Here is a 13,787-nt window from a genome sequence, read left to right as displayed (position 1 = left end):
TGCAATGGGTAGTGGAAAAAGACTGCTTTAAGTACCAGCTACAGAGCCAATATGATACTCAGAAAATTTATTAAGTCTACATATTAGAAATTGAAAATAAACTAAGCTTTCAATTAATTCAAACAAAAATTGTATAACTATGTATGGTGATGTACGTTAACTGGACTTAACAGGGTGACCATTCAGCAATATACACAAATATTCAATCAATATGTTGTATACCTGAAACTAATATAATGTTTTATGTGAATTCTACAATTCTATCTCAATTAAAAAAAATTTTAAATAGAAGGATTAGTAACAAAAGCAAAAATTAAGAGAAAGTAAGACTTTTTTGATAAAACTAAAGCTAACTCTTTGAAAAAACTAGAATAGACAAAACTTTGGCAAATCTGATGGGAACAGGGAGAGAGAGGAAGTGAAGGGAGATGAAAAAAGACAAACAACATTAGCAACAATAAAGAAGACACAACGACAGTTATGGATGAGATTTAACACTATGATATATATACCATGTTCAATTTTATGCCAAGTATGTGCAAAGCTAGACGAAATGGTGAATTTCCTTGGAAAATGCTATTAAAATTGATTCAAGAAGCAGTATAATACCTGAAAGACTAACGTCTTAATAAAAGGAGTTGAAAAGCCTTTACCCCCTTTCCTCATACCAAACTGGATGGCTTAATGGGCAGGTTCTTACAAAACTTCAACATGTTGATTAACAGTGTGCAGAAAGAGGGAAAAACTCCGACTGTTTCAATGTCACTAACGTAACTGATAGCATGATGGGACAGAACAGTTTAAATATAACTATATATGCATATGTATCAGATAGAAATCTCAACAAATATTCTATTTAGGGGTGAAACAGAAAGATGGTAATGCCTGATACATTACCACTCAATGCTATTCTCCACTCCTAGCCAAAGGGGAAAAAAAGAGGGAATAATACTGCAAAGGAAGAAATAAAACTATCATTGTGTACAGATAATAATTTACCTAGTAAATTATCATATATATGACACAAGAATATAATGTAAACTATTAATGATTAAGAAATTTCAGAAAGATCAACATACAAAATCAACAGTTTTCCAAAATACTAGCAATAATCACTTAGAAAATATAATGAAAAAGTTGCCATCCACAATAACAAAAAGCATAGAATAGTCTTAAAAAAACTAGAAACATTCAAAATCTTGATGAAGAAAACAATAACATGTCACTGAAATACAGAAAAGAACTAAATAAACATGATTATGCACCAGGCACAGTTCTAAGTGATTTACACAAATTATTTAATCCTCACTATAATCCCATGAGGTAGGGTTATTATCATCCTCTCTATTCTATTAATGGGAAAACTGAGGCTCAGGGAAGTTAGATAACTTGCCTAAGGTCACACAGCAAAAAACTGGTGGAACAGAGATTCAAATTCACAAAATCTGGTTCCAAAACCCATGCTCTTACTCACTATCAACCAAGGTTTACAAAAGAATTAATAAAAGGGCACATACTGTAAAGTATAATTTACATATTGTAATAAAAGCAGTGGGACAAAATAAATCAGAACTGAGCCATGTGTACAAAGGAACTTAGTCTATATAAGAAAGGAGATATTTCAAATCAGTGGGGAAAGGACAGACTACTTGGTAGGTAAGTATTGAGACAATGCAAGTTAACTTTCTGGGAGAAACTCTTACCAGGTAAGATTAAAGATCCAAAAGTAAAACAAAAATTTACTTTCTAAAACTAATTTTTGGAGTATAAAAAACTTTCCTATGCAAGACAGAAAGTCAAAAGCCATAGCTATATAAAACTAAAAAATGAAAAATTTAGATGATAAAAGACATGAGACATTGTAAGAAAGTATCTGCTCTCTCAGGTTCACACTCAAACACATGCTCTGCATGCTCCTCTCTCTCTATATATAATAATACACACATGTAATGAGACTCATATCCTGAATAACAGACACAAAATATATAAGGAAAAAACAGATATATGCAGGACAATTCACATTAGATAAACATAAATGGCCAGTACATATGAAAATGTTAACCCTCATTAGTAATCAAGGAAATGAAAATAAAAACAAGATGCGCGGGCTTCCCTGGTGGCGCAGTGGTTGAGAGTCCGCCTGCCGATGCAGGGGACACGGGTTCTTGCCCCAGTCTGGGAAGATCCCACATGCCATGGAGCAGCTGGGCCAGTGAGCCATGGCCACTGAGCCTGCACGTCCGGAGCCTGTGCTCCACAATGGGAGAGGCCACAACAGTGAGAGGCCCGCATACTGCAAAAAAAAAAAAAAAAAAAAAAAAAAAAAAAAAAAAAACAAGATGCTTTTATTCTCTTCATCAGAACAGCAAAAATTAGAAAGTCCAATACAATCTTATGCAGTGTTGGCAAGTGTTTGGAAAAAGAGGAATTCTCACAAGTGATTGGACTGTAAGCTGGCACCATTTTGGAAAACAATCTAGCAGCACATATATAAAATTTAACATTTGTATACTTTTGCCTAGTAATTTCAATTCCTGAACTCAGTCCCACAGAAAAACCACTATGCACAAACGTAAGGATGTTTATTACAGTACTGTTTGTAGCAGCAAAAAAACTAGAGCATCTTGTAAACCAGTTAATAGGAAACAACTAAATAATTAAAAACATACTGATTAACAAATACACAACCATAGTGGTTAAAAATAATAAAATAGGATTATATGCAATGACTTGGAAACGTTTCTAAATATATTAAGATGGCAAGTCACAGAATATTACAGAACAGTCTCATGTATGAGGGGAAACCAATGCTATCACAATTTATATACAGAGTACATATTGTAATACCTTGTTTTAAGGGGCTACATCTGGGAATAACAAGTGGATAAATGGGACAGAGGTCCTTCATTCATATATACTTGTTTAAATTTTTACAATTGTTATGATTTTAAAAACAAAGTTACAAACAAACAAGCAATCAAACAAAAGATTCATTTACATCAAACCAAGAACCAGTAGGGGGAAAAATAGATTAATTCCTCTGGATGAAAAAAAGCATTGTTAAACTTCCAGCATTTTTGATTTTTAAAGTGACAGCAAAGGCATGTACCAGAATGTATCCAAGTCTTCTGCTACAAAAAATTCTGTGTAAGGACATTTCTGCCCTGGTGATGAACGATAATCAGTTTTCTGTTTCCTTTTGAACTGATAATCAGTTTTCCTTTCCTTTGCTAGAATATTAGGATCCCCTAATCCCCAAAAGTTACTCAAAACAAAGTTACTCAGGACAAAGGTGTATTTTTGCCTGATGGCTAGCCACAAATAGCCAGGCACCATGTTAAACAGGCTGCAAAGTACCTTCCCCACGATAAGTATTCAGTAAACTATGTTTTACAGATTTAGACTGTTAACCTTATACTGGTAATGCACTCAAATCAGATACAAAGCTTAAAAGATTTTCTCCAGGTGACATAACTGATATTCACTTCTTCCCATGTAAGGATCCAAAATCACACTTCTAATTACTTTCCTCAAGACATATGAGATAAATGACTAACAGATCAGTAACAGAGGAACTTACATTTTTGAAATAAGTAGTACAAGAATTTGGTCATTCCTTCAAGAATAGCTATCTCTAAACCTGTACTTTAACAACCAGAAAAATTATACACATCTCCTACAACTAAAAATATTAACTTTTAGCAAGAGACTTAAGAGTTTGCTAAAGAATATTTATTTTTTCTATTATTAAAGAAATATTCATCCATCTGCTAGTATATAAAAGTATGCTACATCAATAGTAAGTGCTAAGACAGGACACGCTCTGAGGAGCCATTATGAAATTACACAAACATTTTTAAATTCCATCTTCAAGAAATCTAATTATATCATTTGTATATCACTATTTATTATTACTGAGTTTAGCCTTTTGATTTAATGTATCCAGCACAAATGCCGCTAGGCATATGAAAAACAAAAATATTACAACTTACAGATCTCAAAAATAATTTTCTTTCAATCAGAAACTGACCTCTACATAAAATAAGTTTTTGATGAATTTCTATCATACCACTTTACATTCTATTAATGTAGTTACTGGTTTACTCATCTGGTAGCTATTTAGTGTAAATTTCAATTAAAATAGAAAAAAATTAAAAATTCAGCTCCCCAGTTGCACTAACCACATTTCAAATATTCAATAGCTACATATGGCTAGAGGCTACCATACTGGCTGGACAGTGCAGATAAAGAGCTAAGATTTTTTTCTTCCTAACAGAAATTTCTTTTGGACAGTACTATTCTAGATACTATCAGTAAAGATAAAAGACTCCTTAGGATAGCTGAAATAAAATTCTGACATCATTTCAAATGCTTTAAATTTTAACTCACCATGAATGTCTTTGATACGAAGTGTATTCTGGTGCATGCCATATTTCAAAATCAACTGTTCCAGATAGTAGAAAGTTTTTTTGTGCAAAGTCTAAACATAAATGCATTATTAGATTAATAAATGAAATGCAAAAAAAAAGCCATCTACAGATATAGGACACTGATTTTTAAAACAAAAACAATCTTTAAAGATTATCTAAAATGTGGCAGTGATCTCTTTCTAAAGGTGAATGCCCCAGAGACCTGGAATATCCCTAGTGCCTGAAAGATTTGGAAAGACGGGAAAGGAGAAAGGTTTTACTCGCTATTTATAACCGACAAAGATACAAGATGAAGGATTCACACATCATCTTTCTCTCATTACCTTTTGCCTGACTTGAACCACAGCTTTCCAGAAATCCTTAGCTTCCACTCTATGGCAATCTCCACACATCTGGGGCTGAACAACATAATCCACCACAAACACTTGCTGAAGGATAGCACCATTCATCACCTGACGAAGAAAACAACCACACTCCTTCATTCTTTCCTTTCTGTTTAATAACAAATAGTTTTCTTAAAAGAAGATCCTTCAATATTTAACTTAAAATCTTCTTCCATGAATGCTTTGAGGAAATCAACAACAAATGAGTTACATTTAAAATCCTATGTCATACTATTTCAAGAAAGATATATAGGTTTAATTCATAGGATTTATTAGATTAACATTTCAAATTTACCTTTAGTTGAAGTGTTGTAAGGATATTCTTTGAAGAATTTTTATAGCTATATATACATGTACATGCGTGTGTGTGTATAAAGTTCTTCCTTAGGAGACCAATAAAACTCTCAAAAAAGAAGATATTCCTTAATTTAATTGTCCCCAAACATAGGCAATCATCAGAAATCACCTGGGAAGCTTTAATAGATTCCTGGATCTTACATCCAGTTGAATCCAGTTTGATTCAGTCACTGTGAGTCAAATGATCAGCCAAGTTTGAGAAGCACTGCCTTAGCTCATGTTTTTACTTCAATCTTATTCCAAATAAAAATGACTTTGAGAAGATTAACTTAGCCCACTAATCATGAACAATGGCTGCTCTTACTATCAACCTGATCATCTGTGCAGATGATCCAAAAGAAAACAAAGGGTTAAAATTAAGAATGCATTTGTTTCCTTTTAAGCTGTTCAAGTCATAATATAATTTACCAATAGCCCCTCATTCTCCTACCTATACTTTAAACCATGCTGAGAAAATTATGTATAGCTTACCTCTTTCTGAATAGTTAGTTTAACTTTAAGTCTCTTAGAATGGGGCTCAGTCCAAACAAAGCTTGCATCTACAAGCCGTACCTTCAACAAAACACAAACAAAAAGAAATGTAAGTTCCCATCTGAGGAGAAAAGAGATGAGAGAATAACTCATTAATAAACAGATTTCATAGATGCTTAAGGAATCCATGATTAATCTACCCAACATCACCAGTTTAAAAAAAAAAAAGATTCATCATCAGAGGTATGGCAACAAAAACAGCAAATAAAGGGAAAATCTAATGACTATATTAATGAAACTGGTATAATTCAAGCAAAAATTAAAATACTTGCATAGAAAAAAACTCCTTTCCCCTAAAAACGGTATACAGTTTTTTGAATGGAAATTACACTTTTTAGAAGAAAACAAAGACCTGATGACCTCATCATCTACTAGAAATCTCATGAACAAAGGTTTCTACTTTCATTATTCTCACTATAATATGTATGTGGCTTAAATAAAAAAAAAGAATGAACATTCATTACAGGGAGTCTCATGCACTGAATACTGAATCAACAATGGTAACTCACTGCTAAATCAGCAGAGGCCAGAAACAGTTTGCCATATGTGACAAACTGAATGTAGCTCAATATGGCTAAAATGGGTGTTCTGAGGAGGGGGGTGGGAGAACAAAAATGGAGGTTGTTTCAATAATTTGGGCAAGAGTTGTAGGTGACCTGAACTGAGGGGTTGGAAATAACAGCAGCAGAAAGATCCAAGCCAAGAGCTATTTAGGAGATAAAATCTATAGGATTTAGTAATAACTGGATATGGGAAGGAAGAAAAGAAGATTCTAGAATGATGGTCAAGTATCCAGCTTGGGCATCTAGGTAACACTATTTTTCTGACACAAATAAAAAACAGATTAAATGGGGAGGAATGTGCTATATTTGGTTTCAGACATTTAAGTTTAAGAGGATTTATCTAAGATATCCAAGTGAAGCTGTTCAATGGTTAGTGAGATATATATTTGGTCTGGAGCTCTATGGAGAAATCTGAGCTGTAGATAACAGATTTGGGAGACATGAGCAGGCAGATAATTTTATCAAGACCTTTCTGGTGAGAACTAGATAAGCTAGTATAGGTACAGCAGTCCAGAGTAAAACCCTGCTCATTCAAGTGGCTTCCCTAAAGCAAAGCCTAGTAGTCAACAAGCGACACCAGGTACAGAGTGTGACAGAGAGCTTCTTATTCCCTCAGCCTCCATCTGCATTCCCCATTCCTCAGCCTCACCACACCATCTGTCCTCAGACAACCAGGACTAATCCATCTTATTGAGCCCTTTAATCCTTCTTTACCATTACCTCAGTCACTCCCTCATCTCCCGCACTCCGATCTCCATATGGTTCCACATATGCCCTTTTCTATCCCATCTAACACTCCTACCCAAATCCTGAAAACCTTTTACTGGCGTCTGGAATTCAACATTCACTAACAACAAAACCTCCAAAATCCTCAATCTCTTTCCTGAACATTCCCTTCACCTTCTAGATCTCCCGATTATACATATTGCTCTCCCTGCAGCTAATTAGAAGTAATGACTGATGTTTTTTTCTCATCTTCTCAAACTTTTATCATCAAAGGATCCCAGGATTCAGTCCTGAAATTTCTTCCTTTCTCTAAACTCTCTAGGAAATCTCATCTAATATTACAGCTTTAAATACCATCACACCCCAAATTTATTATCTCTGGTCTGGACCACTCCCTTGCTCATTTATCCAGCTCCCCACTATTTCTACTTCCATGTCTAATGGACATCTAAGTACCACTTTGAGATGAGCTTTGATCTCTCCCACCTGACCTGCTCCTTTTTTTTTTAATTTTTATTTATTTATTATTTATTTTGGCTGTGCCAGGTCTTAGCTGTGGCATGTGGACTCTTAGTTGCCGCACGCATGCGGGACCTAGTTCCCCGACCAGGGATCAAACCTGGGCCCCTTGCATTGGGAGCAAGGAGTCTTACCCACTGGACCACCAGGGAAGTCCCCTGACCTGCTCCTCTTAAAGCCTTTCCTACTTCACTATCAGTAACTCCCTCCTCTGATTGATCAAGTCAAGAACCATGGAAGTCACCCTTGACTATTCCAACTCATAAACATACATCCAGCTTCATGAGTAAATCCTACTGACTACCTTCAAAATACAGCCAGAACCTGTCCACTTCTCACTTCCTCTACTACTGATCCAAATATCACTTCTCATGATTACTACAATCGCTTCCTAAAGGTGCCCATGCCCCTCACATCTATTCTAAACACAGCCAGAGGGAAGCTGATAAACTGTAAATCATTCATCTCACTATTCTGCCCTATACCCTGTATACCAGCGGTCCCCAACCTTCCAACCTTTTTGGCACCAGGCACCGGTTTTGCGGAAGGAAATTTTTCCACAGACGGGGGTGGGGGGGTTGTTCAGGCAGGAATGCCAGCAATGGGGAGCAACAGGGAGCAGCAGATGAAGCTTTGCTCGCTCACCCACCCCCGCTGCTCACCTCCTGCTGTGCGGCTCAGTTCCTAACAGGCCACTGACCAGTACCTGTCCACAACCTGAGGGTTGGGGACCCCTGCTCTACACCCACTATACTCAGAGTAAAAACCAGGCCTCAAAAGGGCCTACAAGGCCTGACCTACTGACTTTCCATGCCTTCCCTGGCTTCATCCCCAATTACTTTTCCCTCCTCACTCTACTCTAACCACACAGGTATTCTCCTGCCTTTGGCCTCTACACTAGTTTTGTCTACCCATACAGCTCTTCTCCTCCAGATTATGGCTCCCTCCCCTACTGCCTTTAATGTTTATTCAAGTATCACCTCATCAATGAGGCCTCCCCTAACCATTCTATTTTAAATTGCAACTCTTCCCTGCACAGTTCTGGCTTTTTCCTCCACAGAATTTATACCTCTTAATATACCTATTTATTTTGTTCATTGACTACTCCACACCCTCCCCTTCAACTAAAATAAAAGCGCTCTAAGACAGGGATTTCGTCTCTCTCATTTACTTCCATATCTCTAACACCAAAAGTAGATTGGCACAGAGTTGAGTTAATAAACGTCTGTTGAATGCTAATGAATTATTAATGAACATCTGACAAAAGCCGGAAGTATGAAAACAAAAGACCAAATTACACAAAAACTGACTCCAGAAAAAAAAAAAAAACCTAAGACAAATCAGGGAACAGAAGGAAAGTAAAAAACAATAACAGCATATTTTTAAACCTTCAGAAATATTCAACAGACTGTATCAAGAACATTAAAAACTCTAAACTTAAAATATTACTACTGTAAGAAAATTAATACAAAAATTGGAAGATAAAGGAAACTGTCAGGAACACAGGAAAAAAAGATTAAAAACAATACAAGGGCAAAAAGGCATTGTTTTCAGCTACTAGGGCCAACATTTGACTAACACAAATTTCAGGGAGCATAAACAAAGAAAATAAAGGGAGAAACTTCAAAGAACTCTTACAGGTAATTTTATCAGAGTTTTAAGAGAATCTGAAGCTCTTCAAACCAAAAGAGCCATTTCAATTACAAACATACCTGGTGGAAATAAGTCATAAAGTTCAGCATAAAGAAAACTGAAAGTGTTATGTAGAGAGGCTAACTACACTAACAAACCCTATTTATTTTTTGAAGATGTTTATACACTGACTTTAAGTAAAAGGCACAAATATTTTCTTTCCAGAGCAGTAATGAAAAATTTTTTAAAACCGAATACCATAGCCCTAATACTATAGCCTCCAAATTATGTTTAGCAATGGCTTTATATAAACATTTTCAGAAAAAGATTATTGCACATAAGAGGTTCTCATATAATGAATGAAAAAAATTTGATTCTATACTAAATCTTTTAAAGCAAAAAGATTTTCATTTCCATTAAACAAGAATTTATACAACTTTAAAAATGAAAACAGCATTTGTAGTAGTGTGCTTACCAATAGTAGCATTTAATAGTTATTTTGGAAAATCTACTCAAGGATTATCTGAAAATGAGAGGACACACACACACACACACACACACACACACAGAACCCCCCCCACAAAAACTGATTTTAGCTATTTGACCTACCTTACTCAGAGGGGCTTTGATTTTTTTCAAACACAAAGCAAGAAGTTCCCTAGATTCTAATGCACATTGTACCCAAGTTCCTGGTGGCTGGAAATATCTGAGAGAAAATATATTGAAATTCAGGATCTCTCAGAAAAAAAATTTTCCATGTGAATATGCAGACATAACAATGATTAATCAAATATAATAATACCCAAGGTTGATCTGAGGCACTTAATCAAAATATATTTTAAAAGTTCCAGAAAACTTGGAGTTAGACAAGTAATTTAGTTAAATAAAATTCTGAGTATTTGAGAAAGTCAATCTGAAATAACTTATTAAAAGGTCTTATTACTTCAAGCACCAGTAAGCATTCCAGTGAGGATGACAAAATGCCCCAGTGTTCCTTGAAGCTATACTTTGAAACACAGGTGAAAATATCACCTCCAAATAGCATTAAAATGGTTTATAATGTACATCTAAAATGCTTAAGAACTGCTTATTTCTCACACACAGAAAAGGTAAATTAGTACCTAATACTATGTATCAATAATAGCTCAGACTATTTATCTACTTCAAAGTCCCTTTTCAAATTTTAAATTGTAAAATTTAAAATCTTATATAAAACCTGACTAAATTAAAATTTAAATCCCTTATGTATGTACTTTAAGTTTTTTAGCCCAGTCAGCTCAGGACTTAGGACAGTGCCTAGCATACAGTAAATGCTCAATAAATGTTTGTTAAATACATAATACTTCTAAATGTATTATGTGAATGCTTTTTTTTCCCCTTACTTGTTAAGTAAATATTCTAATTTTCACTTTTAAAGTTTCACTGAAAAAAATTATTTATATAGGTCCCTTTGTTATAAGCATGTTTTTGGAGTTAGAAAGGGCTTCGTATATCATCTAATAAAGCCCCTTCATTCTGATGAGGAAATTAAGGCTTAGAGAGGTGAACTGGCCAAGAGTATCAAAGAGCTAGTTTGTGAGAAATCCAAGATAAACTGGGTCTCCTGATTCTTTGTCCAGTGTTTTTTTCACTCCACCGACGCTCTTAAGAATAGCAAATATTTATTATAGATTAATCCTCACACCTGCCAAGCTTACAAACTATAAACTCCCTGAAACAGTACACAAATTTCATGTCTTTGTTTTATGTATTTTTCTGGGAAGACGCAGTTTTTAAATTCTTAAAGGGATTCATGAACCCCTCCCTCCCAAAAAAGTTAAGAGCCACTAGAGTCCTAACCCATTTGGGAAATCACAGGTATGTAATTTTATGGATAGTTTCAATGGGTAGTTTTGTATTACTCAATGGCCTCCATAGTTTCAATGGGTAGTTTTGTATTACTCAATGGCCTCCTAGACATAAGCTGTTTATGCCAACAACTAAAGAAAACATAAAAGGAATAAAACATTAACTTTCAGAAGAAGTCTGCCTTAAAATCCAGTCTTCATTTCAGACCATCCTAGATATGATATACTGAGCTGTTTTTCCATCAGCTATAGTCATTTTAGTTACATGGGAACATTAATACATGATGTTTTACTTAAAACACACCACTAAATTACTTAAAAAATAAGGTGCTTTTTATCATACATGGCTTCTATATGATTGAAGCGGAAAACAAAAGCTTCATGGTAATTGATAGTAATATGTCTTTAAAATCTGCTCTCACCCTTAAAAACATCAACTTGTATCTATTAATTGTATACATCAAACCTATTAATCCCTTAACAGAAAAAGAACAGATTCAAATACCTTTGCACTAACTTTAGCAGAGAAAACTAGAAAAGAACACTACAAAATTGAGAATTCTAAAATCTCTAGCTAGGCCAACATAAATAAAACTTAAATCTCAATTACATGCACTTTATTACATGTATCTTATCTTTATTACATGCATCTTATTGCATATATTTTTAGAGGATGGAAAGACTATCGTTGTCTAGTGACTCACTATGATGGGAGTGTCATAAACCTAGGTGTACTGTGAACACAAAATGTTTAAGAATCATTGCCATTATACAAAATGAAAGTTCTATAATCTCTGATGTCCACTATGGTAACCACCAGGCACATGTGACTACTGAGGACTTGAAATCTGGGTAGCAGACAGAACTGAATACTTAATTTTATTACATTTTAATTACTTTAAACTTAAAAAGCCACGTATGGCTGATGGCTGATGCCAATCTAGAAGAATATACAGTGAATATCTTAACACTCTTAAAATATTGTCAGTATATCCTGGTGGCTCTCCCACATACAAATCTCAACTTTAAGCAGGATAAAATAGTACCACACCGTACCTTTGGCACTGTTTGCAGAAAGATACAGAGACTTGTTTCGGAATGCCTTGGCTGATATCTACTTTACTTCGCAGACAAGCCACACAAATATTGGCAGGATTTGGACTGATCGGGACACCGCAATCGCAGCACAAGCTTAAATAAACAAAGCATACGTTTTTCAAATTAGATTTCATAAGTGCACAGGTTAAATTAAAAAACTATCAAACAGGGAGTAGCAGATACAAACTATAATACTATATATAAAATAAACAACAAGGTCCCACTGTATAGCACAGGTAACTATATTCAATATCCTGTAATAAACAATAATGGAAAAGGATATAAAATATATATATATATATATAAAACTGAATTACATTGCTGTACACCAGAAACTAACACAACATTGAAAAATTAACTACACTTCAACAACAAATAATAATAAAAAAATAAAAACAAACAAACCAAAGCCTTCAAGTTAGGCCATAATATCTCTGCCCTTTTTAAAAAACTGACTTCAAAGATGCAGTAGATTAAAAAACCTTGGATTATTGAGGCGAAAACAAACCAAGGATGGCCGCAATTCCAAAAAACCTCAAAATATGGCCAATGTACAAAGGGTCTAGAGAGGCAAAATAACTGCTAATAGTAATCATCAGACAGCTTTATAGTCCAAAGGCAAATTTTTTTTAAGCCTCAGTATAGCACAGGGACTGCCAAAATGTAAACATTTACCCAAAGGAGAAAAATTTTTAGAGGATGGAAAGACTATCATGTCTAGTGACTCACTATGATAGGAGTGTCATAACCCTAGGTGTACTGGGAACACAAAATATTTAAGAACCATTGACGTTACCCAAAATGAAAGTTCTATAACCTCTGATGTCCACTATGGTAACCACCAGGCACATGTGACTACGGAGGACTTGAAATGTGGGTAGTAGACGGAACAACTGAATACTTAATTTTATTACATTTTAATTACCCTAAACTTAAAAGTCAATGGCTGGTGCCAACCTAGAAGAATGTACAGTGAATATTTTAACATTCTTAAACCAGTATTTACTACCACAAACTTCCCAGCGAAAAATGAACTCGTTTTTCTCAGGAAACAAGGCTTTTCATTTTTCCCACTTAAGACAAAGGAATCCCCCCGACCCCACCCCGCAAGGGAAAGCTTTCCCCACAGTAAGTTTCAAAGAGTCACTTTTAACATTTTTAAACTTAAGGGGGATGGGGGAAAAGGGACGTGACTCACATGTGTCCAGGTGTGTGCTCCACGGGTTCTGTCATATACTCCATTTTTCTGTATATCCTGATTTTAAAAAGAGAGACAATAGTAAGATTTAAGGCATTTGTTACTCATCTTCCTTCTGCCTCTCTGAACAAGGCAGACAAGCCTCGTAAAGCCGCAAATAAGAAAAACCAATTCCACCTGGAACCTTTGGAAGAAGTAATTTCTCTGATAACAGAACGAAGCGAATTCCAGTCTGCAAGACCCTCGAGCCACTAAACTGCGCGCTGACCTCAGGCGGCACCTGGACGCCAACCCGGCGAACCCAAGGAGGGGCCAAAGGGGGCCGGGGCCGCACCGGACACCTCACGCCCTCACCCCTGCCGCAGGCGTGCCTCGAACCTCACTGTAAGAGTCCGCGGGCGGTGTCACCGCACCTGTGGGCCACCCACCAACCCCACCCCACCCCGACCCCGCACCCCGCGGGCGAGACCTCACGCGGGCTCCCGCCGGCGGCACACACGCTG

The 13,787-nt window shown here is 35.7% G+C and overlaps 1 protein-coding gene across 1 annotated transcript in view; it reads right to left on the bottom strand.

Annotated features, from left to right (window-relative positions):
* NMD3 (NMD3 ribosome export adaptor) overlaps window positions 1-13,787 on the bottom strand; it is a 43,997-nt gene that overhangs the window by 30,004 nt on the left and 206 nt on the right. The window contains exons 2-7 of the mRNA XM_081235039.1: window positions 13,285-13,341; window positions 12,045-12,179; window positions 9,751-9,847; window positions 5,642-5,722; window positions 4,754-4,882; window positions 4,390-4,480 (exon numbers count right to left, since the gene is read on the bottom strand). Of these exons, the coding sequence (XP_081091165.1) occupies window positions 4,390-4,480; window positions 4,754-4,882; window positions 5,642-5,722; window positions 9,751-9,847; window positions 12,045-12,179; window positions 13,285-13,328 (577 nt within the window). The 5' untranslated portion in view covers window positions 13,329-13,341. The remainder of the gene's footprint in view (window positions 1-4,389; window positions 4,481-4,753; window positions 4,883-5,641; window positions 5,723-9,750; window positions 9,848-12,044; window positions 12,180-13,284; window positions 13,342-13,787) is intronic.

This window comes from Mesoplodon bidens (assembly GCF_964165515.1).
Source record: "Mesoplodon bidens genome assembly, chromosome: 5".
Classification (NCBI taxonomy): Eukaryota; Metazoa; Chordata; class Mammalia; order Artiodactyla; family Ziphiidae; genus Mesoplodon; species Mesoplodon bidens.
Note: the sequence above shows the minus strand (reverse complement) of the source record. Positions and strands in the feature narration are given on the sequence as shown.